Genomic DNA, 21,150 nt, shown 5'->3' with positions numbered 1-21,150 from the left:
GGGGGCACTCAGGATGGTGACACCGGCCGAGGAGAGGGCCCAGGCTCTCTGCAGGATCTAGAAGTCAGCCAGACTTAAAGGGTGGAGTTTAGCATATCTTCCCTTTGTGTTTAGATATTATACAACTGTTAAAGCGAAACCTGGGCTTCCAGAGAGAAGTAATTCCTGAGTAGGAAGCGACAGACAGTGACAACCCTACCCTTCGGGGACGCCCGACAGGGACCTGTGCTGTAAAGCAAAGGCCTCTTTTTCCACCTCTGGTGTTCAGCCCCAGAGTCGCGTTCCTTTCCTCTGACGTTTCTCCCACAAATGGCACAGGCACTCGGGAAGCAACTGTGACGGCCACGTGTCGCAGAATCAGGGCACCGCTGGCGTCGCGGTAGATGGAACATGGATTTGGCAGGGCCAAAGGTCAGGCCACTGTGTGGTGTTCACAGATACCGCCCAGGGTACAGACCCGGGGCCTAAAAGCAATGACGGTGATGCCAAAATCGAACACGGAATCCACCAACCTGGGAAACCAAGGCCGGAGCACCAGGGCGGGACCTCCTGGGCTTCTGACGGCTACCATCAGAGGCGGGGTCCCACGCGGCACAGATGCAGGGGACCAGGCGTCCTGGTGACCCAGACTGTCCTGAAAGGCCCACTCCCGGGAAACCCGATCAAATCAGGGCCCGGGTGCCCTGGTGGTCAGCACGGTTTCACCGAGAGGAAGAAGCACATATCTTCGAAGAAAAAGATGTGCTCTGAGACCAGCTGTTCACCAAAAGCCAGGCTGCAGTCCGCATCACTGCATGCTCCGCCAGCAGCCGCCCTGAACCAGCGAGAGGAGTCGGGCCTCTCCCTGCACAGGCCCACCTACGTCAGCATCCGGGCGCCCCGGGCCACGCCTCACGCCGAACTGCCGCTCGCCAACCTGGGCGCAGGACGCACTTGCACCTCTCCAACCTCACACAACTCAGAAGCACAGAAATGGCAACCTGCCAACCCCGTTAAATGAAAAACAGGAGAGAGCAAAGAGCACAACTGGGGTTTCAAGGGATTCCAAACATTCTCTTGCATAACGGGACAGGGTGAGAAGGGTTGAGAGGCGGCCAGCTGGGCGGGGCCTGTCTGGGGCTCTCCCCCGGCCACAGCCTCGGCTCCAGGGGAGTCAGGGCGAAGCTGGGGAGGCTCGCTTTCTCCACTACACCTTTGCTAACCCTGCACAAGTTGGGGTCGGCACGAGTTGAAACTTCTGGCTGCCCCCAGCACCCAGACGATGGGCTGCGGGCTCACGACCCCTCCGCCTGCCCGCCCCCAGAAGGCCCAGGGGCCCCATCCCTGGTTCCGAGCAGAGCGGGGGGCTGGGGCGGCCCAGCGCACGCACCTCGATTTCAGCTGGTGCGGGCTCCTTGCTGAAGCACATGTTCAGGATATTTCTTGCTGTTCGGTAAAAAGTCGTTAGAGAAACAGACCTCCCCTGAAAAGAAAACAAGAACAGGAGTCAAGTGTAAGAAACAAAGAAGAGCCAGGACCCCAAAGCAGGCCACCTCGTCACGGGCCCCTGTGACCGGGGGCTGGGCCACGTCTTGAGTTGACACGAGCAGAGGCGGCGGAAAAACTCCCCGAGAAAGACCCTCGGTGCCAACAAAAGAGTGGGAGGACCCCTGGCCATCCAGCGCCGGGCCAGACCCCCGCTTCAGCCAGCAGAACGGGGTCCCACAGGAGCCCTGGGTGCGCTGCAGTGTGCCCCGCTTAAAAGCTGCTTTCACTCCCTGGAGCAACGGGTGCAATGTGGCAAGGGCAGGAGAAAGTCTGTGGCCAGCGGGGGAAACCAACAGCATCAAGTCAGACACTGACTGAACCTCGGGACCGGGGACCCCGGGAAGGAAACTTGGGCGACGCCTACACCCACTCTGAGGGTCCTCACGTGAGAGCCGGCCAGATGAGCAGCCTGGCCTCGTAGATGTGCAGGGGACAGAAGGATCCGGCCCTTCTCTGCCACGGAGCCACTCCCCGTCCCCCACGCCTCCCTGGGACAGCACACAGGCCCTTCAGATTATCTAACGTCCCCTCCCCACCCCTGCACGCCACCCCTTCCTGGGAATGTTAGCAAGGGCAAGCTCACTGGGGTGACACATGGTGGACGCGCTTTGTCCTAAAGGCAAGCACTCCACTCATCCCTGACCAGCCACGCTCACCCCCTGACTGTGGAAGTACTTACTGAGCACCTACTGTGTACACGCCTGGTTCTAAGGGCTGAAGATAGAGCAGTGCTCAAAACAGACAAAGCCCCTGGCCTCGTGGCGGCCTGGGGAACTCTGACTCACACAAAACAGCTGGGAGGTGGCACTAAGTGCGAAGAGCCGAAGCAGAGGGGCAGGGCTGCAAGGCAGGTGGTCAGGGAGGGTCTCCCTAATGAGGCGATGCTGGCGCATCCCCGTGAACAGAGCTGCAGGTCTAGGAAGGGGGCAGGCCCTTCTTGCCTTTGGAAGGACAGTCAAAGCACTCAGCTTGCAGACCCTGCCCTTTGCTTTTACTCTTCGGCTCTGTAAGTAGGGCTCTCACTAAAAGGGAAACTGCTGCACAAGTCCAAACGCCCCTGACGTGCCGTTCGTTACACGAGGAAGTTCCAACTGCTACAAGGAACCTGATTTTGTGTCACCTAAAGCAAGGTGCCTGTAATTCAAGGCGATGACACCCAGCACACAACAGTCAATGCCCCCAGATGCTGAGGGGGCTCAGAAGCTGGAGCCTCGAGCTCCCGGCCCCTCGGCGCACAGAGGTGCCATGGAGCACTGTCACGGCCACCAGACCGTGGCCACAGCTGTGGAGACCCGACCCTGGCTGGGTCCGGTAACAGGAAAAGCTCTAGGCAAGCAGGCATCTCTCTCCAGAAAGGAGGGCAGGACTCAAGCCTAGGAGAGAATGAGAAGCGAGGCAGAGGGTGGCCAGAGGTGGGACCTCGGAGTGGGGACTCAAAGGGAAGAGGCCAAACTCAGGGCAGAACCGCAGATGCCCGACGCGTCTCCAGACCAGGCTCGTGCGGCGGGAGCATGACCACCAAGGCCTCCACAGGCCCCCCCAACCCCGGAACCTACGGAGCAGATCGCTGCCGGAGCGGTGCAGGGGCAGTGCCCAGTCTGTGCGCTCTCCCAGCCCGGGTCCCCACCGCCCTGCAGACACAGAGCCAGGACGCCACTGCGCTCCCCAGAGGGCGCCTCCTGGGAATGGCTGGGCGGTTACGGGATGCGGCAGAAGCAGGGAGCCTCCCCTCCCCCTCCCTGGGAGACCCGTGCTGGCGGACAGAAAGGAGCCGGCAGAGCCAAGCTGGGCAGGCTGGGTGGCAGTGGGGGCGTGTCCGTCAGGAGCTACAGAGGGCCTGGCCCCTAAGGGCAGCCACTCCAGGATGAGGGGGTGGCTCCCAGGCTGCACCCCTGGCACATGGGCACACATGTGCGCACACAAACCCATTTAATGGACAGGAAGCCCCAGGCCACGGTGGGCAAGCGACTCCCCTGGCTGGGCGCCCAGTAACCTCGACCGGACACCCAGCCCCCTGCAGACTGCAGACGCCTCTCATTGTGAGGAACGGAGCCAGAGCCGACTGCCGGGTCTCGGGAGCCTGACGCAGCAGACCCCCGGGCCCGCATGTGCTCCCGAGGCCCCACGCCCAGGCCCCGCCCAGGGGCCCTACCTTGTATATGCACTTGTGGAAGTCGCTGAGGATGCCTCTGTCGTCCTCCTCCTTCACCACCTCCTTTTCCTGAGCAAAGAGTCGCCGCCGCCCCGTCTTGAGCTGCGCGGGGCCCACCTCCTTCAGCTTGCTGCGGAAGCCGTTCCTGTGGGCCACGCCGTTAATGAGCCCGTTCTTGGGCTCGAAGCGGGGCAGCGGGTGGAAGCGGTTGTAGTCCTGCTCCGTGTGGCCCTCCAGGGGCCCCTTGCGCCTCTCCAGGCTCTCCTTCTCCATCAGCACCTCCTTCTCCAGGCGCCGGTGCTCCTCGGGGGACAGGGAGTCATAGGAGAGCAGGTACTGGCAGTAGGCCTCCTGCAGCTTGGCCAGCCGGTCCTGGGCGGTTTTGGGGATGCGCAGCATGTCTGCTAGTTTGTTCCATTTTTTGAGGTCAGTCACTTGCTGCATGCCGCCCATCTCGTTAATCAGCCGGAAAAAGCAGGCCAGGTCGAGCTCACAGCCTCCTGGGACAGTGAGGGAGGAAAACACAGGGACAGTCAGTGAAAAGGCCCGTCAACAAGACCATCCTCCATCACCCAAGAGTCCATGGGTGCCCCGTGCCAGAGATGCCGCCAGGCCCTGGGGTCAGCACAGCAAACAGAACAATCCAGTTTACAGGGAGACAGGGTTTAGACCATCTTGGGCACTAGGACGATAAACAGAGCAGGACAGGCTGAGAGGCGGCTGTCTTAGGAGGGTGGTCAGGGCAGGGAGCCCCGAGGAGAGGACACTTAGGCAGAGGTTTGAATGGAAGGAGAGACGGCCGAGCAGATCCACGAGGAGGACGAGTCCAGCGTCCCCTGGAGCAGGGGCAGGGTGCGCACCTCTCACACCCCAGGAGGCAGGGTGATGGAACAGGGCATCCCGGCTGGGGCTGGCAAGGCTTGAGTAGACAGCCCCACCCAGCCATACCCACAAGCCAGGGTCACCCGGAACAGCTGCGATGTCGGAAAGTGTACACACTCAGCATGTGTTCTCACTCCCAACGCCCCCCCCCACACCCCCAGCGCACGCGCACACACACACAGTAACTTATATTCAACCCCCCGCCCCAGGGTTTCCGGGCAGCAGGCAGCACCCACCTTGGGGCAGGCGGTGGTCTGTCTCTCAGCTACTCCCATCACCACTCACACCGAGGGCTGCTTATCCCAGGTGTATGGGCTCGTTTTCACTATGCCCCTTGATCACACTGTACAAAGCATGTCAAAACTCAGATGTGTCTGAATGCCCGCCAAGTGACTCTCTCAGCGGGACCTGGAAAATCAACCTCCCTTTGGCCAATAAATGCGGAAGAAAATCTTCCAGAATAACCGTCCACTGGCTGTTAGGAGGTAAATACTCCACAAAACGGTAGGTGAGCAAAGCAAACATTAAGAACGTTTAGCTCTTTAAAGGGTGGGGATACGTTTATATAAGATAAACGAACGGAAAAGCAGCGGGACTCCTGAGAGCAGTATGTGCACGCTGGCGGCCGGGCAACTCAGGGCTGCCTCAGCCAGGGAAGGGCGAGCGGCAGCCCGAGTCCATCTACTGTGCTGGTGGGACGCTGGCGCTGCTTGTGGTCAGTGCAGTGGGGGCCACGTCGAGGAGGAAACTCGCCCCCAACCCTGGCCGGGAGGGGCCTAAAGCCCAAGATTCCAAGATGCACTCCAGGCCCTGCTCTCAATTGGGGCATCTCCTGGGGCTGCCCGCACACCACCCGGACTTGCCGAGGTGAAGAGGGATGGGAGTTACCCCAAGGGGCTCAGACCACAGGCTGACCAGAAGGGAGGCAATCACTGCTATTCAACAGCACGGAGAAAACTGACCCAGTACGTGCAAATCCATTATTTCACTCCTCACCTGCTATCATCAACCCGTTCTCAGGACCACGAGGATGCTACGTGACAAAGTGCCGCCTTCCCAGAGAAGAAGCAGCCGCTCTGTGGATTCTGGGAAATTCCTTCAAAACTACCAAGTCTCGGGCTTCCCTGGTGGTGCAGTGGTTGGGAGTCCACCTGCCGATGCAGGGGACACGGGTTCGTGCCCCAGTCCGGGAAGATCCCACATGCCGCGGAGCGGCTGGGCCCGTGAGCCACGGCCACTGAGCCTGCGTGTCCAGAGCCTGTGCTCCACAACGGGAGAGGCCACAACAGTGAGAGGCCCGCGTACCACACACACACACACACAAAAAACTCCCAAGTCTCTCACACTGCAAGGAGGCTGAGCTCAGAGCCACAGCCCGAGGCCTCTGCGGTTAACGGTCCAGCTCAGCTCCTCTTCTGGAAGCTGACGACGCTTCACAGCTGGGGTAACAGCAACGGGTGTGAACACACACACCACAGTGTCAGGTCCTCGCGGCTTCTAGTGCCACGGGAGTCAAGGTTAAGGAAACCCACTCTGAATGGAAGATCGCTCTCTGCCCTCATGACGTCACCTGAGCACACCACCTGTCCCCAGAAGACCTGCCGTCCCCCCCTCCCCCGGGCAGGCTGGGGGACCCAAGACGTCCCACTGCAGCCACGACTTGGTGAGGTTCTTGGTCACCCACGCGGCCAACGCCAAGCTCCCGAGAGGCTGGCACCTCCTCAGCCTCCTCTCCCACAGCCCTGTGTCACCTTTGACCACATCCCCGACAGTGGACCACAAACCAAGAATTCTTTCAATTTAAGTGATTCTCACCTGCTGAGAGTAATAATGAAACCTCCATCTTACAAGGAACCCTATCTTACTGCCAACTCTTGACACCTAAATGACCGATAATATCTCCTCTGCTCCCTGCCTTTAAAAAGTTGTCCTCTCCAACTGGAGGAAGGACATGCCCTGTTCCTGTCGAGGGTCTAGAGCCAGAAGGGAAGCACGTGACTCACCTGGCAGACCCAAAAGGAACCCCACTCCGTAGAACTGCTCATCACTGACAGAGTGAGTTAATCCTGGAGGCTCAATAAGGGGAGAGGAAGAGGGAAATGCGGATTCCAAGAGCCATCCGTGGGCTCTGCCTGGGGGCCAAGGGTCTTCACAATAGCTGGGTGTATGTTCACAAAAGCAGTCACCAAGGAGAGCTCTGCTTCAGTGACAGCCAGAGCTGTGCCTGCTCTCAGAAGTGTTCCCGGACCCGTGGGCTCCACGAGGGCCCAGTAATCACCAGAAAAACTGAGATGCAAGGACAGATAAGCAGACAGAGATAAATGGGCTGAAATGTACCCCACCCACAAAGAGTCATATGTTGAAGTCCTAACCTCGGGGCCACAAAGTGTGGCTATATTTAGAGACAGGGTCTTTAAAGAGGTAATTAAAGTAAAATGAGGTCACCATGATGGGTCCTAACCCAATATGACTGGTGTTCTTGTAGCAAGAGGAAGGGACCTCAAGAACGTGCACACAGACCAAAGACCACGTGAGGACACAGGAGAAGGCGGCCATCCACAAGCCAAGGGGAGAGGCCTCAGGAGAAACCAACCCGGCCAACACCTTGCTTTCAGATTTCCAGCCTCCAGACTGTGAGAAAAAACTTCCTGTAGGTCAAGCCTCCCAGCCTGCAGAACTCAGGTAAGGCAGCCCCCAGCAGACAGATGCATGGGGGCAGCGTTCCTGCCCCTCTCGCCGGACACTACTCTGGCCTCAGCAAGGCGGCCGGCAGCTCGGGGCAGCAGGGGTTGCCGAGTGTGAGAGCAGGGGTCACAGGACCAGCCCTCCTCCTGTCATGAGCACCCTGCACCTGCAGAAAGGGGGGCCTCAGACTCCTCCCGGGCCAAGAGGGGCCTGGAGAAGCTTAAGCTGGGGCAGACACCATGGGATGTATGTGTGTGTGTGTGTGTGTGTGTGGGGCGGGGGGGGGTCCTTACCTATGAGTGGGAGCTCGTCCATGGTGATGCCCTGAGATCTGAGGTGCTTCTTGATGCAGGCCAGCCGCTGCACATTGGGGCCCCAGCGCCGACCCAGCTTGTGGATGTGCTGGATCTGCGTGACGAAGCGCATCTCGTCGTTGAGCTTGCACTCGGGCCGCCAGTCCGGGGGCGGGATCACCCTGCACATGCCGTACTTCTCCACCTGAGGGCGCACCGACTCGATGTAGACGAGCGGGTCGTGGAACTCCTTGGCCGACGGCCTCAAGACGGGGATCTCGTCCATGGCCGCCCACCCGGCCCTGCCGGCCCCCTTCTCGGCCTTGGCCGCCGCCTCGTGCGGCCGGGGCAGGGGCTCCGATTGCGAGGTAGAACGATTTTCACAGGGGGCGCCGTCCGGCTTGCCGTGTGCTTGTCTGCCCGGCGGGCCCTTGCCGGCCGACACCCGCTTCGGCCGGTTCCTCTCCAGGCTCCGCTCGGGCACTTCCTTCTTCCCATGGCCGCCAGGCGGCGCCTTCTCCGCGGGGGCCGGGGCCGCCTTCCTGCCGGGACCCTCCGCGGCACCCGCCTCCCCCTTCATCTTCTTGGGGGGCGACTGCGGCTTGTCGCCCGGGGGCGCCTCTTCCAGCCTCCGCTTGGAGTTCCGCAGACCCTCCCTCAGCTGCCGCCCCCCGCCCTCCTTAGTGCATGACTTTGGGTTCAACCTGCCACTGACCTTGAGGCCATTGACGGTGTGCCCGGTGGACTTGGACGCCCCCCCGAGGGATAGCACCTGTTTTCGGGTTTTTGCATTGCTACTTTCAGTTTTCCCTGAGATTGTGTGGTTGACAGCTGAACTGGGCTTGTGGTGGCTAGGTTTGGTTTCCTTGACCAGTTCCCTCTTGGCTTTGGTGTATGTGACAGTCCCCTTCGTCACCGTTGCAGTGTACGTCACAGTTTTGGACGGTGAAGGTCTGACTTCGCGCATCTTTTTGGCACTGGCTGCACTTGTACCCAGAGATGACATTCGAGTGACTCCGCCGACCTTAGAAACCTGGGAGGAGCAGAGGGGGAGAAGGGGAGTTAGCACCTGTCAGTGGGGACCACTCCACGCCGGGACTCAGCAGCCAGCGCCCGCTTCTGGGAGGCAAGGCAGGCAAAACACACAGGCCCGAAGCCAGCTCTGAGATACTCGGGTTTCAGGATCTCCGCAGGACTAAGGGCCCGTCCTTCCGTGCAAAAACACGCAGCCAACCTGGGTGCTGCCCAGGGGATCTCCTGGGTGTGCTGTAACATGCACGTTTGTCGTTTGAAACTAGATGTTTCCCAGTGAGGACCCTCAACGTGCCTGCCAATCACCTGCCACAAGTTAATAACAACACCCGACAGCAAGGTCTTGCTGGTAAGGGGGCAGACACACAGACACACGCCTGTGCCAAGAAAAGACGTGGCTGCAGTTTTTCCTGTGCTCCCTACAGCAGCATGATCTGCCCGCAGAGTTTTAAAATCCATGCTCAGTAAGTAAAAAACAAAACAAAAATGCTACGGAAACAAAGGAATAAGAGCGCTCACGTGGCTGAGGTGCCGGTCACGTGCCACGCCCAGAGGTGTAGCCGTCAGCTGTGGGCGTCTGCCAATCAGTCACCCATGAGACGGGCCCCAGGGCACCTCACTGGATGCACCTCGCCTCTCTGATGAAGCAAAACAGGCCCGACCCCTTCTGCACAGACGGCTCCCATTTCCCACCCCTACAAGCGTCCACATTCGGTCCTACGGGAATTTGGTAAACAATCAGCCTCTCTTCACAGCCATCTTACAGCTTGGACACCACAGTAATCTTGTGACACACAAAGGTCACCCTCATGTATAAAAAGAAGCCAGCGAGTGACAAGGGTGGACACCAGAAAAGCACTGATTTCCAAAGGATGACAACGGGCCCAGCGCAGGAGCTGACACCACGTCACAGCTCTGCCTCTCAGTAGCCTCTGACATGTCATTTACCATCCTGGGCATCGAGTTTTCACATGCAACCAGGGATGCCAGGGTTACCTGAGCAACACCACCTCCCCAAAAGGCAGACTAAACATTATACATGCTCACTGGGAAACAGAGCAGAAACAGCAGCTACCTTTTCTCACCAATGGGCCCAGAGAAGAAGGTGACCAAGAGGAGGAGCTGGGCTCCCCAGCTGGGGAAGCCATGTGGCACCTAAAGCAGCTCATGCCTCTCCTGTCCACACCCGATGCACCCACCCCTGGGGCCAGGTCCTGGAGGGCAGGGCCTGAGTCTCAGCGACCTCTGCACTAGGCCCAGGCCCAGCCCAGGTCGCTGGGCCCCATCCCCACAGTCTCCCATCCAGTAGATCTGGGATGGAGCCCGAGAATCTGCATTTATAATGAGGTTCAGGGGATGCTGAGCCTCATCCAAGGACCTACTTTGGAAACCACGGCAGCAGTGGTTCTGACTACCAACAGAAGGTTATGAAAACAGAAAAAGGAGAGAAGCCCCCAGACCTGTATTTCTTCATTCGCCAATTACACGCGGTCCAATGAAAGCCGTGAATTCTTGGTGTGAGACTGTGTTCCATGAGCCAAACCCGGGGCGTTTGGTAACCAGGTTTCTGGGGAGCCAGCCTTGACTTCTGGACTCAGTGAGGTCCCAGACCCCACTGGGGAGGGAGAGGCCAAAGAGAAGGCCCAGGAACTACGGCCTGGATGCACCACTGCCGGCCACTTGAGAATGAAGCAGGACTGACAGAGCAGGTGGTCTAGAATACGTAACAGGAAATTTTAAAACAAAACCAGAACAGAACTAGCAGCCTGGCAACAATAAATTAAAAGCAAATTTATAAAACCAGGGGCAGGGGCAAAGACAAAATTTCCATGATAAGTACCACTAATTTGGAAGAGGATGTACGGTGAGGGATGCAAATATCCATTAACTAAAAACAAAACAAACCATTTAGAAAAACTAAAGGAAACAGTAAAACCCTGCAGAGGCTCACAGAAAGAGTTTTCCATCAGCAAGGTGCTCAGGGACCCGCATCTTCAGAGAAGACACCCCTCGAAGCCCTCAATCTGTGGTTAACCTGCTCCGACTCTCACCCAACTTACACATAAGCAGACGCAGGGCATCCCTTCTTGAAGATAAGGATCCGCCAGCAGAAACGGCAACCACTGCACAGTGGACACCACCAACCAGCTCCTGCCGGCAGAGCCCGCCGCCAGCCGTCACATCTTGCCGAGGTTTAGGTTCAGTGCCTCCCAAACCCGGGAGCCAAGAGAACTCCTGGGGAGCTTGAAAATAATGCTGATTCCAGTCTAAAGCCCTCCCCATCCAGATTCTGACCTAACCGGTAAGGATGGAGAAAGGGGCTCAGTGTGTGCGCTCCCCCGACACGGCTGTACGCCTGCCAGAGGCCGGGAAGCCAGGCTTCCACCCTCCCCGATTCTGCCTGGGGGAAGAGCGCAGGGCCCCGGGCCAATCCAGTCCAGCTTCTCGGGGCCACCTGATCTCCTGGCTACTGTCGTACAGGAAATTCCAAATTTTCACGTGGTGGAATTCTGCATAACTGTTGCACCATCTTCAATGGCAAAAAGATCGTCTTCTTATTTACCTATTTCTATAAACAGACGCCTAGTCATTGGCCTGTGCTTGCCTCCGGGGTCCAATGAGTAATTGGTACCAAAGGAGACAAAGCTATGGACCGAGGCACTGTCTCACCTTCACACTGGGCGTCTCCCCAGCCACTGCTCTATTCCACCATGGAATAGAGCCCAACACTAAGTTTCACCTCAACACACGCCCAGGTCACCGGGCCAGCCCACCACACGGGCCTGCTCTCAACTCTACACATCTGGAGGAAGTGCTGACACAGGGAGAGGGGTCACTGTAATTCACTGGAGAATCAACACGCAGGAGGCAGGAGGCAGGAGGCAGAGCCCTCTGGGGGGCAATAAAGGCCCTTCAGCTGAATAACTTAACGTCTCTTCAAGGTGTTCCTTCTCAGCTCAGGTGTGGGCTTCTGACGTTGCACCCCACAGCTGTCACCCAGCTCTGCAGGAAGTGGGGTGTCTCGACCCACCACCGCCCAGCCGGCACCTGTAGCTCAGGTTACCTCTGTCACACAGACATGAAGCGGTCCTCAGTTCAACCAGAAAGTCAACTACCAAACTCCCATTTCCCACTAGAGGGAGTCATTGAGTCAAGCGGCTCTGCCCATCCTCTCAGAGCAGCAGCAAAGATGCCCATGGGAAACATTATTGGCTGGGGACAGTGTATTTGGACTTTAAAATTCAAATTAAATAGCAAAAGAGCCTAAATGAACAGAATCCACTGGACAGGCAGCGAGTTACAGACAGGGAAGGCAGGCCTGCTGGTGTGGTGGGCACCTGGAAGTTAGTGAGCAGAGGCACATGGCTGACGCAGCCCTGCTCTCCAAAAGGAACACCTGGTCCTGGTCGGAGCCCCGAACCTTCCCGAAGCACCTGCCCCCTCCCCTCTGCAGGCCACCTGACCCAGTCACAAGCACCACGGGAAAGAGGCGCAGTTCAAACTCCCCGCAAGACCTGATGAAGAGCTCGGTCAGACCTTCCACATTCTTCTAGCTGAGGCGAGTCTCTCCATTTCTCTCTGGATGCTCATTTTTCATTTTCCAGAATGTTAAAGAATACGCCTCACTCTTCGGTCTGAACAGCTCGGCCTCCTCTCTCCATCCGACTAGGCCAAGACTTTTTCCAACTGCCGTACATTTGAGTGTGAAAACCTCTCCTCAAAGGTGCCACAGCCCAGCAGACCCTCCACCGGGCGTGTCTGCCCTGCCACACAAGCTGGTGGTTTTCTCCCTCATGTTACAGCTCAGCCTCAGCACAACAGATGAGAACGGGAGGTGTGCCAGCCGGGGGCAGCCTCACCACCCACGTCTTCCACATCCTGGCTTACCAACCACACACACTTGTCTGCAAAAGCCTCTTCACGACACGCTTGGAAAACATCTCCACACCCTCTCTAGGTGTAAGAATGCTTGTTTCTCCATCCTCAATTTGTAATTTTTACTGCACATTACGGATGTACTGTTCTACGGAAGCACTCGACACCTACCACACATCCAAATCATCACCCAGGGCAGTTGCAGGGCTGCTACCCATGTGGGGGTGTCACCTGGCACACCTGGAGCCTTTGGGAGAATAAAGGCTGGAGGACTAGGGAGGCCCCTCACACCGAGTTCTCACGCTGAGTCTCAAAGGCCGGGGCTTTTATGAAGCTGACCACCCCAGCCAGCACCGAGAGAGGCGATGTCCTCGCAAGAAGAGTGAGCTCTCGGTGCACTGGGGCCAGCAGGGCACCGTCACTTCTCAGCAGCACCCCTACATAGGGCATCCCTCCACCCTGGCAGCTGTACTTCGTACAATCACTGATCTTTTCTTTCAGGCCGACAGAAAAAAATTAATCATATCTGACATTAGAGATCCGAGTATTCTCTGGGCCTCCCACCTTTTATGCAGTTGAAAAGATGAAAGGTCAGATTCTAATCACTTGCATCAGGCCATTACAAAGGAATCTACAATGGGCTTCTATTGACCTTTTTTCTTAGAGTACTTAACTAATGGGATTTGATGGTATCAAAATTATCCTTTCATTTCTCACAATGTCCCTGGGGGAAGAGTTGGCATCACTGGCTCCAAATGAACAATAAGGCTCAGGAAAGTTAACTATTACAGCTTAAGTCTTGGGTGAAGGTCGTGGTCAGAGCCCAACTAGACCTGGGAGTCCTGGGTCATCCCACCCGGCTGGATTAGACAGGGGAGGGCGGGCAGGCAGGAGTGGGTGGGACGGGGACGGTTACACCCCACCTGCAAGACCTGAACCCAGAAAGCCGGCCAGGCTCCTACAGTCACTCAGATGACAGTTTGCCCTGCTACCTAGGTCTCCCCTCCATCTTCTACACTGTGTGTAAAAGGGGCCGCGTGAGCCTGCTGTGGATCAAGGGGATGGGGCCATCCCAGGGAAGGGGTACCTTCTACTCCCCTCAACTCTCACCTCCAACTGCGAGAACTCCTCTTGTTCAGTTACAAAGGGAAATCCTGAACTGAGGGGCAAGCGCTGGGGGCTGAGGATGAGCTTGGACCAACTGAGATAGGGGTTTACTCAATCCAGCCTCACGTGTAAAAGAGAGAGAGAGAGAGAGATTATGGTTCTATGTGAATAAAGTCACACATTCATTCCTCACTGAGATTCCTGCTCCACAGATGGATCCCTTCCCTCTCTAGACCCCCTTCTGAATTGTTCTCTTTCATAAGCAAAGATCTGGAGGAAAGTTCTGCACAAAGGCCTGTCCGGCCAACAGCTTTGGAAATGGAATGGGGACTCATGACACCAAAGGGATGGTGCCTCCTATACTTTATGTCCTGAAAACCGGGTACCCAGCTCAGGGGCGGCCAATTCCACAATCAACGCTCAAGTGTTCTCGTGAGGAAAACCGTGAGGTTTGTGTTTCAGGAACAGTGGGCAACGTTTAAAATATGCAAAAACCACCTGTTTAATCTCAAGATAACACTTCAGAAGCACTAAATGGCAATCTGAGGACCGGAGAAACATTCAACAGGAGGATTCGTGCCTTGTCCACTCCAGCTGGAGAACTGAGTAATATCTGAAAGCTAAAGGTTAAGACTAATATTATATGTGTATACACACAATCCTATGTATGTGCATGAATACAGCTACGTATTCAGAGACAATGGTCCCCAACGTCATCAAGAATGAGAAAGACCATGGAAAAAGATCAATTCAACAGGAGGAATTCCAACCTTCACACCACAGTGACCATCTATCTATCTATTAGTTCTCTCCACAATGGTGCGCGTCAGGGAATCTCCAGGCCACCCACGCCTCGCCCAGAATCAATCAGTCTTTCCAGATTAGAATCCTCACTCTATTCTAAGGAAAGTTTTAACTGTATGTGACAGAATTCCCAGTGTGGAGAGCGCATCTCTGATCCCCATGGCTCAGCCACTCTCAGATGGAGTGAGAACAGGAGCAGAGCGCGTAACGAAATGCCACTGGACCCGGGTGAGGGCCTCACCGAGCTCCACACCCCCTCCCAGGTGCTGAGAACTCTGTCCAAGGGCAGGGAGAGGCGCCCACAAAGGATCTGCATTCTGGATGTGACCCCGAAGTCGGGGCGTTTGGTGGGGGTGGGGGTGGCGCAGAGCGTGTGCAGCCTCCGCTAACCCTGAGGGCGCAGGACGGAGTAAGTGTCCCCCGCGGCTGCACCCGTCTCATCACCGCCTGGAGGCCTATCAGAAGTCCTGCCGCGAGCCACCAACATGTCCGTCAAGAAGCACAGGGGAGGGGCTTCCGGGGTGGCGCAGTGCTTGGGAGTCCGCCTGCCGATGCAGGGGACATGGGTTCATGCCCCGGTCCGGGAAGATCCCACATGCCACGGAGCGGCTGGGCCCGTGAGCCATGGCTGCTGAGCCTGCGGGTCCGGAGCCTGTGCTCCGCAACGGGAGAGGCCACAACAGTGAGAGGCCCGCGTACCGGCAAAAAAAAAAAAAAGAAGCACAGGGGACACTCCAGGGCATGTGCAGGCCTGTTCCAAGGTACCTTGTGGCTCCCGGCCTCACCTGAGGACTCCTTGCCTCACCTGGTGCCTGGGGCGCTGGGGTGGGGGAGGGGTAACGAAGGAGTGTTCCCTCCCTACCCTTCTAGGGCATCCCAGCAAGCGAGGGTCCACTGCTGGTGGCATTGGGTGCTGGCAGCACCCTCCAGGGAGGGATGCAAACCCACCAACAGCCCCGCCTAATCCATCTTCATGGTAGGAGAGGCGTGTGCACTGGCACCTCTGTGCCCAGGTCACCCCCTCACCTCTGAGCATCCTTTCCTGCCTTCTGAGCTCTGGAAAGATAGATCTCTCAAGGCTACTACTCACATTCCCCCTTCAGTTAACTTGATGAAACGCGGTGGTGGCATCTGGCAGGAAGGCCGGCACCCTCCGGGCCAGACCATGATCCCCTGGCGGCAGGGCTGGGCTTTACCTGTTTCCGTAAGTCCTGAGCCGACCGATGCAGAGGGGGGTGGTGGTGAGCGGGGAGCCCCCTGGCAGAGGAGCCCGCGGAGGGGGCCGCTGGGGGGTGGCTCGTGGAAGCCTGCTCCCTCCGGCCGTCGGCCCGGGGATCACTGTGCTTCTCCTTCGCCGGAGTGGCCTCTTTGCTTTTGTGTTTCTGAACAGGTTCCTTCTCCCGTGATGACCTGCTGGAACCATTGAAAACTGGAAAGTAAGGAGAGAGGAAGAACAAAGTCACTACAGAGGATGCTGCCTGCTGCCAGGTACCCTAAATCCCCCAAAGACAAAAGGAGAAAGAAAAGGAAAACATTCTGGACAAACATCACATCTCACACGCTCTCAAGACCCAACCTCAAGTCAAAACAACCACCACGAAGGACAGGAATAATCCCAAACACAGAGAGACTAAAAAATATAACTTTTTGTTATAACTTTTTTATAACTTTTTGTTATAACTTTTTTATAACTTTTTGTTATAAACACATCCTAGGAACTATCTGCTTTGGTTGAAACCACTGAAAAATCCATTTTAAAAAATCCCTACAGGGACTTCCCTGGGGGTGCAGTGGTTAAGAATCCACCTGCCAATGCAGGGCACACGGGTTCGAGCCCTTGTCCGGGAAGATCCCACATGCTGCGGAGCAACTAAGCCCGTGTGCCACAACTACTGAGCCTGCGCTCTAGAGCCCGCGAACCACAACTACTGAGCCCGTGCACAGCAACTACTGAGCTCACGCGCCACAACTACTGAAGCCCGTGCACCTAGAGCCCATGCTCTGCAACAAGAGAAGGCACCACAATGAGAAGCCCGCACACCGCAACAAAGAGTAGCTCCCGCTCGCCGCAACTAGAGAAAGCCCGCACGCAGCAAAGAAGACACAACGCAGTCACAAAAAAAAAAGAAAAAATCCCTACAAAACAAAAATATAAACACACACACACACAAAATACACAGCAGCCCTGAGAATATCAACATAACACCTTAAACAAAAAGAGAAGAATTAAAATGAAGAAACCAACACAGGGGCTTCCCTGGTGGTGCACTGGTTAAGAATCTGCCTGCCAGTGCAGAGGACACGGGTTCGAGCCCTGGTCCAGGAAGATCCCACATGCCGCGGAGTAACTAAGTCCGTGTGCCACAGCTACTGAAGCCCGCATGCCTAGAGCCTGTGCTCCGTAACAAGAGAAGCCACCGCAATGAGAAGCCCGTGCACCGCAATGAAGAGTAGCCTCCACTCGCCGCAACTAGAGAAAGCCCGTGCGCAGCAACGAAGACACAACGCAGCCAAAAATAAATTAGTTAATAGGAAAAAAAAAAAAGAAACCAACAGTCACATTCCACGAACAGGACCACCTCATGTATAAAGATACAGGGGATCCGAAAAAAGAATATATTCTTCAGTTTAATGTAATGCATTTAAGGCTGCAGATCTGCCGACGGATATGGGTCAGGACACAGCTGCCTCACCTGACCCCTCAGTGACCAGAGAAGAGGGACAGAGAGGCACAGGCGCTCTGAGCCAGACCCGTTTCTATCCCAGGAGTCACAACACACGTACAAGTATTAAATGTTTGCCGACAGCCCAGGGGCCATGGTCAGGCGAGGAAGTCACAGCCTCTGAACCCAAAGGGACTGGACCTCATCCTCATGCCCATTTTACAGAGGATGCCAACGGAAGGCGAGTGCCGAGCCCAGGCCCTGCTGCCTCCCAGGCCCACCCTCCTGGTCCCCGGGTTGTGCTCAGTGCTGGTTCCCTATGTGCCTGCTGCACACCTCCGGACCCGCTTCAGGGAGTTGAGAAGGGAACAGCGATGCTCAGGGTCCTTACAGTAAACTTCATCACGTTGCTGCCCTGAGGTTTCTCCTCGGTTCACAGCCGGGACTCGCACTCCAGGAAAGACCTGGTGGGCCCGGCACTCCTCCACGGCATCTACAGGCCCTTCACATCTGCTCCTCTGGTTCCCGTAGGTCCCCCCAACACCCGCATCCCAAACCCCCTGGGAAGGTGGCCTATTTCTCCAGGGAAGGAGGAAGGATGCCCCATGCTTGGCTGCCCGGCCCCACGAGCTCCACGCGGAACAGCCAGGGAAGCCAGTGAGCCCTTGCAGCTGTCATTTTAAAAAGGCTCCTGGGGCTTCCCTGGTGGCGCAGTGGTTGAGAGTCTGCCTGCCAATGCAGGGGACACGGGTTCGTGCCCCGGTCCGGCAGGATCCCACATGCCGTGGAGCGGCTGCGCCTGTGAGCCGTGGCTGCTGAGCCTGCGCGTCCAGGGCCTGTGCTCCGTAACGGGAGAGGCCTGCGTACCGCAAAAAAAAAAAAATGGTCCTGGAGTATTTCCTGACAGAAGGAGCCTTAAAAGGTCACTGTGCCCACCCGCCCACTGGGTACCTCCACTCCAAGGCTACCCACCCCCCAACCAGGCCTTGCAGAATGCCAGGCAGAAGTCACCACAGGACCAGGCAGCTGTAAAACAAAACTTCCTCCTCCTTTGAGTTGAAACCTCTTCCTGAAGCTTAAAGACTCAGAAGGCAACCCCCCTCTCCCACTGGTCCATCAGACAGTAACGTATGTCTTCCAAGGACGCCCTCCCCAGTGCCATCAATGCTTTCTTTGTCCCCCCATTTGTCTAAGTGGCCTTTAAATTACATTTATGCCTTGTAGATTGCAAATATTTTCCTCTTTTTTGCTTTTCCATCTGTTATGTTGCTAAATCTGCTAACCCACTTTTTAAGTTTCTTAGCTTCGAAAGTTCTCCCATGAAGCTGGTCAGAGGTGGGGACTTTCTTACACGCAGCCAGCAGCACCCCGCAAGAAGAAGAAGAAGAAAAAATATCCGAACATATTTTCAGGTGGTATGACATTCCTCTAAGTCTCCCCCTAATTGTTTCTGATTCGATCGCTTAGATTTGCTTCTTTAGTGCACTTGTTATTACATCGTATATGGTGTAACACACAGAATCACATTTTCCATATCTGGATGGGCTGTGAGCCCTGATCTCTAAAGCTGCTCGCAGCCCCAGTGATTACACACTCTAAATAGATGTTCAGTACAGACGTAAAGACCACGCCACAGCAAAATATGGTATATGATCCCGTGTTGTGCAAGGCTCTGCTGTTACTTTGTTACAGAAAAACGGAGCACTTCAAATGGTTGGCATTTATTCTAAGTGTAACTAACTACACGTTGTCAGAATCCATTCATCATACCCAAGCTGGCGCTATCTGCACTCGCTTTCCAGACAAATTAGAAGCAACATCCATAAGAAGTCATACTTCAACGTGATTAAAAATCAAGCCAAGGAACATGAATCTAGGCAATTCTTGACCGTTCACCAATTTTCTCAGGCAGTGAACATAGCTCCTTTATTGAAACAAAGCACAGGAAGTTTCATCTTTTTATTTTTAATCTTAAATACTCCATACTTTCCTGACCTTTGCTACTGCCACCAAGATGAGCCGTGTGCTAATACTAGAATTACTTACTTCTCTGTTTGGTTACCAAAAAAATTTATTCTGGGGGTTGGTTCCCTTTCACAAGATTGTATGAGTGCTTCAATTCCCAGCCCTACGGCCTGCACCTGGGCAAGCTGTGTAAATCCTCAGCTTTCTCGCTAAGGCTGAGGATCACACGCTCCTACGTGGAGAGTGTGCAGTGCCCTGTCTGGGTTCAGCAGGCACTCGGCACTGGGGAGACCTTACTGCTGCTGCCTCTTTAAAAGGACCATCTCAGGTTATTACACACAGATTGTGGCAAGAGCTCTTCTTCTGGCCTCCCACCCTCCCCGCAGATGCAGTAGAAGAATGGGCTTCAATACAGCCCAAGGGCAGGCCTAAGCCGACTCACCATAACCTTCTACTCGACCAGGCTGCCTACCACTGCCTCCCAATATCCATTTCATGGGAAAACACAGGCGGTGCCAACATCCTGGCCAAGCAAGGAAAAATATGATGCTGAAAACACAGCCCTCGTTTCTGCCAGCTTAACGAGCGACCCACAGACCCTTCAGGGGATCCCCTAGGTCAAAGTACTTTCTTAATTATCCTGAGAGTATTACCTTTTTTACTGTGTTAACATTTCAGTGATGGTAATGGCTAAAGGTAGATCAGCCATCAGGGTAATGCAAACCAACATGACCATGAAATACCACTTCATATCCCCTAGGACGGCTATGTTCACAAAGATGGATAAAGGCAAGTGTGGGTGAGAATGCAGAGTGGAACCTTCAAACACTGCAGGTGGAAATGTAAAATGGTGCAGCCACTCTAGAAAACCATCTGGAAGTTCCTCAAAATGTGAAACAGAGTCACCATATGACCCAGCAACTCCACTCCCAGGTATGAGCACAAGAGAAATGAAAGCTATGTCCACATAAAAACATGTATACGAATGGTCAGAGCAGAAATATTAACAATAGTTAATAACGGGGGGAAAAAAATCCAAAGGTTCATGCACTGGCATTTAGCTAAACAAAATGGGGTGTTATCTATCCATAAAAAGGAATCAGGAACAGATACGTGCTCCAGCATGGAGGAGTCTTGCAGACATTATGGGACGTGAAAGAAGCTAAGGACAAAAGGTCACCTATTATAGGATTCCATTCCTATGAAATGACTAGACCAATACATAAGAGACAGAAAGCATGTTAGTGGTTGCCAGGGGCTGGGGAGGGTTCAGGAAAATGGGAATGACTCCTAATGGGTACAGATTTTTCAGGGTGAAGGCGATGAAGATGTTCTAAAGTTGACTGTGATGATCATTACACAACTCTGTGAATATACTAAAAACTACGAAATTCTACACTGTGGGTAAATTTTATGATATGTGAATTACATCTCCATAAAACTAAAAACGGAACAAAACCAAAAGAAAACATCAACAGGTAGCAAAATTCAACACAAATCAATGCAGTGGCACCAAACTAAATGAACAAATATTGGTAATCTTCATTACCATTTACTAGCAGTTTAAAAAAAAAGTTTCACTTTTGGAAAGTGATAAAGCAATAGAAATTGTTAATAGTATTAAATCTCAACCCTGGAATACACATACTTGTGTGACAAAAATGGAACCACAGGGCTTCCCTGGTGGCGCAGTGGTTAAGAATCTGCCTGCTGATGCAGGAGACACGGGTTCGAGCCCTGGTCTGGGAAGATCCCACATGCCGCGGAGCACCTAAGCCCGTGAGCCACAACTACTGAGCCCACGCACCACAACTACTGAAGCCCGCATGCCTAGAGCCCGTGCTCCACAGCAAGAGAAGCCACCACAATGAGAAGCCCGTGCACCGCAACGAAGAGTAGCCCCCGCTCACCCCAACTAGAGAAAGCCCGAGCGCAGCAACAAAGACCCAATGCAAGCCAAAATAAATTAAATAAATAAATTTACTTTAAAAAAAAAAAAAGGAACCACACATAAGGCATTTCTCCTGAATACCAGTATGACGACTATTCCTAGGGAAAAGCACTTGTGAGATCAAGTTCTAAGCTAGCTGCTTTTTCACAGAATGCTATTTTTATTTGAAAGGACAACCGATGCAGTTATTTGTCAGCCATTTTCTCAAAAATG

The 21,150-nt window shown here is 54.9% G+C and overlaps 1 protein-coding gene across 4 annotated transcripts in view; it reads right to left on the bottom strand.

Moving 5' to 3' along the window:
- The window catches only part of JARID2 (jumonji and AT-rich interaction domain containing 2), a 242,643-nt gene that overhangs the window by 15,456 nt on the left and 206,037 nt on the right, over positions 1–21,150 (bottom strand). For all 4 annotated transcript variants that reach the window (XR_003005824.1, XM_024764233.1, XM_024764213.1 and 1 more), the window contains 4 exons: positions 15,555–15,787; positions 7,540–8,572; positions 3,680–4,179; positions 1,370–1,462 (listed from right to left, as the gene is read on the bottom strand). Coding sequence is in view for 3 of the 4 variants with exons in the window: in XM_024764233.1 (XP_024620001.1) it covers positions 1,370–1,462; positions 3,680–4,179; positions 7,540–8,572; positions 15,555–15,787 (1,859 nt within the window). In the remaining variant the exon portion in view is untranslated. The remainder of the gene's footprint in view (positions 1–1,369; positions 1,463–3,679; positions 4,180–7,539; positions 8,573–15,554; positions 15,788–21,150) is intronic.

Source organism: Neophocaena asiaeorientalis, unplaced genomic scaffold (genome assembly GCF_003031525.2).
Source record: "Neophocaena asiaeorientalis asiaeorientalis breed wild unplaced genomic scaffold, Neophocaena_asiaeorientalis_V1.1 scaffold427, whole genome shotgun sequence".
In the NCBI taxonomy this organism is placed as follows: domain Eukaryota; kingdom Metazoa; phylum Chordata; class Mammalia; order Artiodactyla; family Phocoenidae; genus Neophocaena; species Neophocaena asiaeorientalis.
Note: the sequence above shows the minus strand (reverse complement) of the source record. Positions and strands in the feature narration are given on the sequence as shown.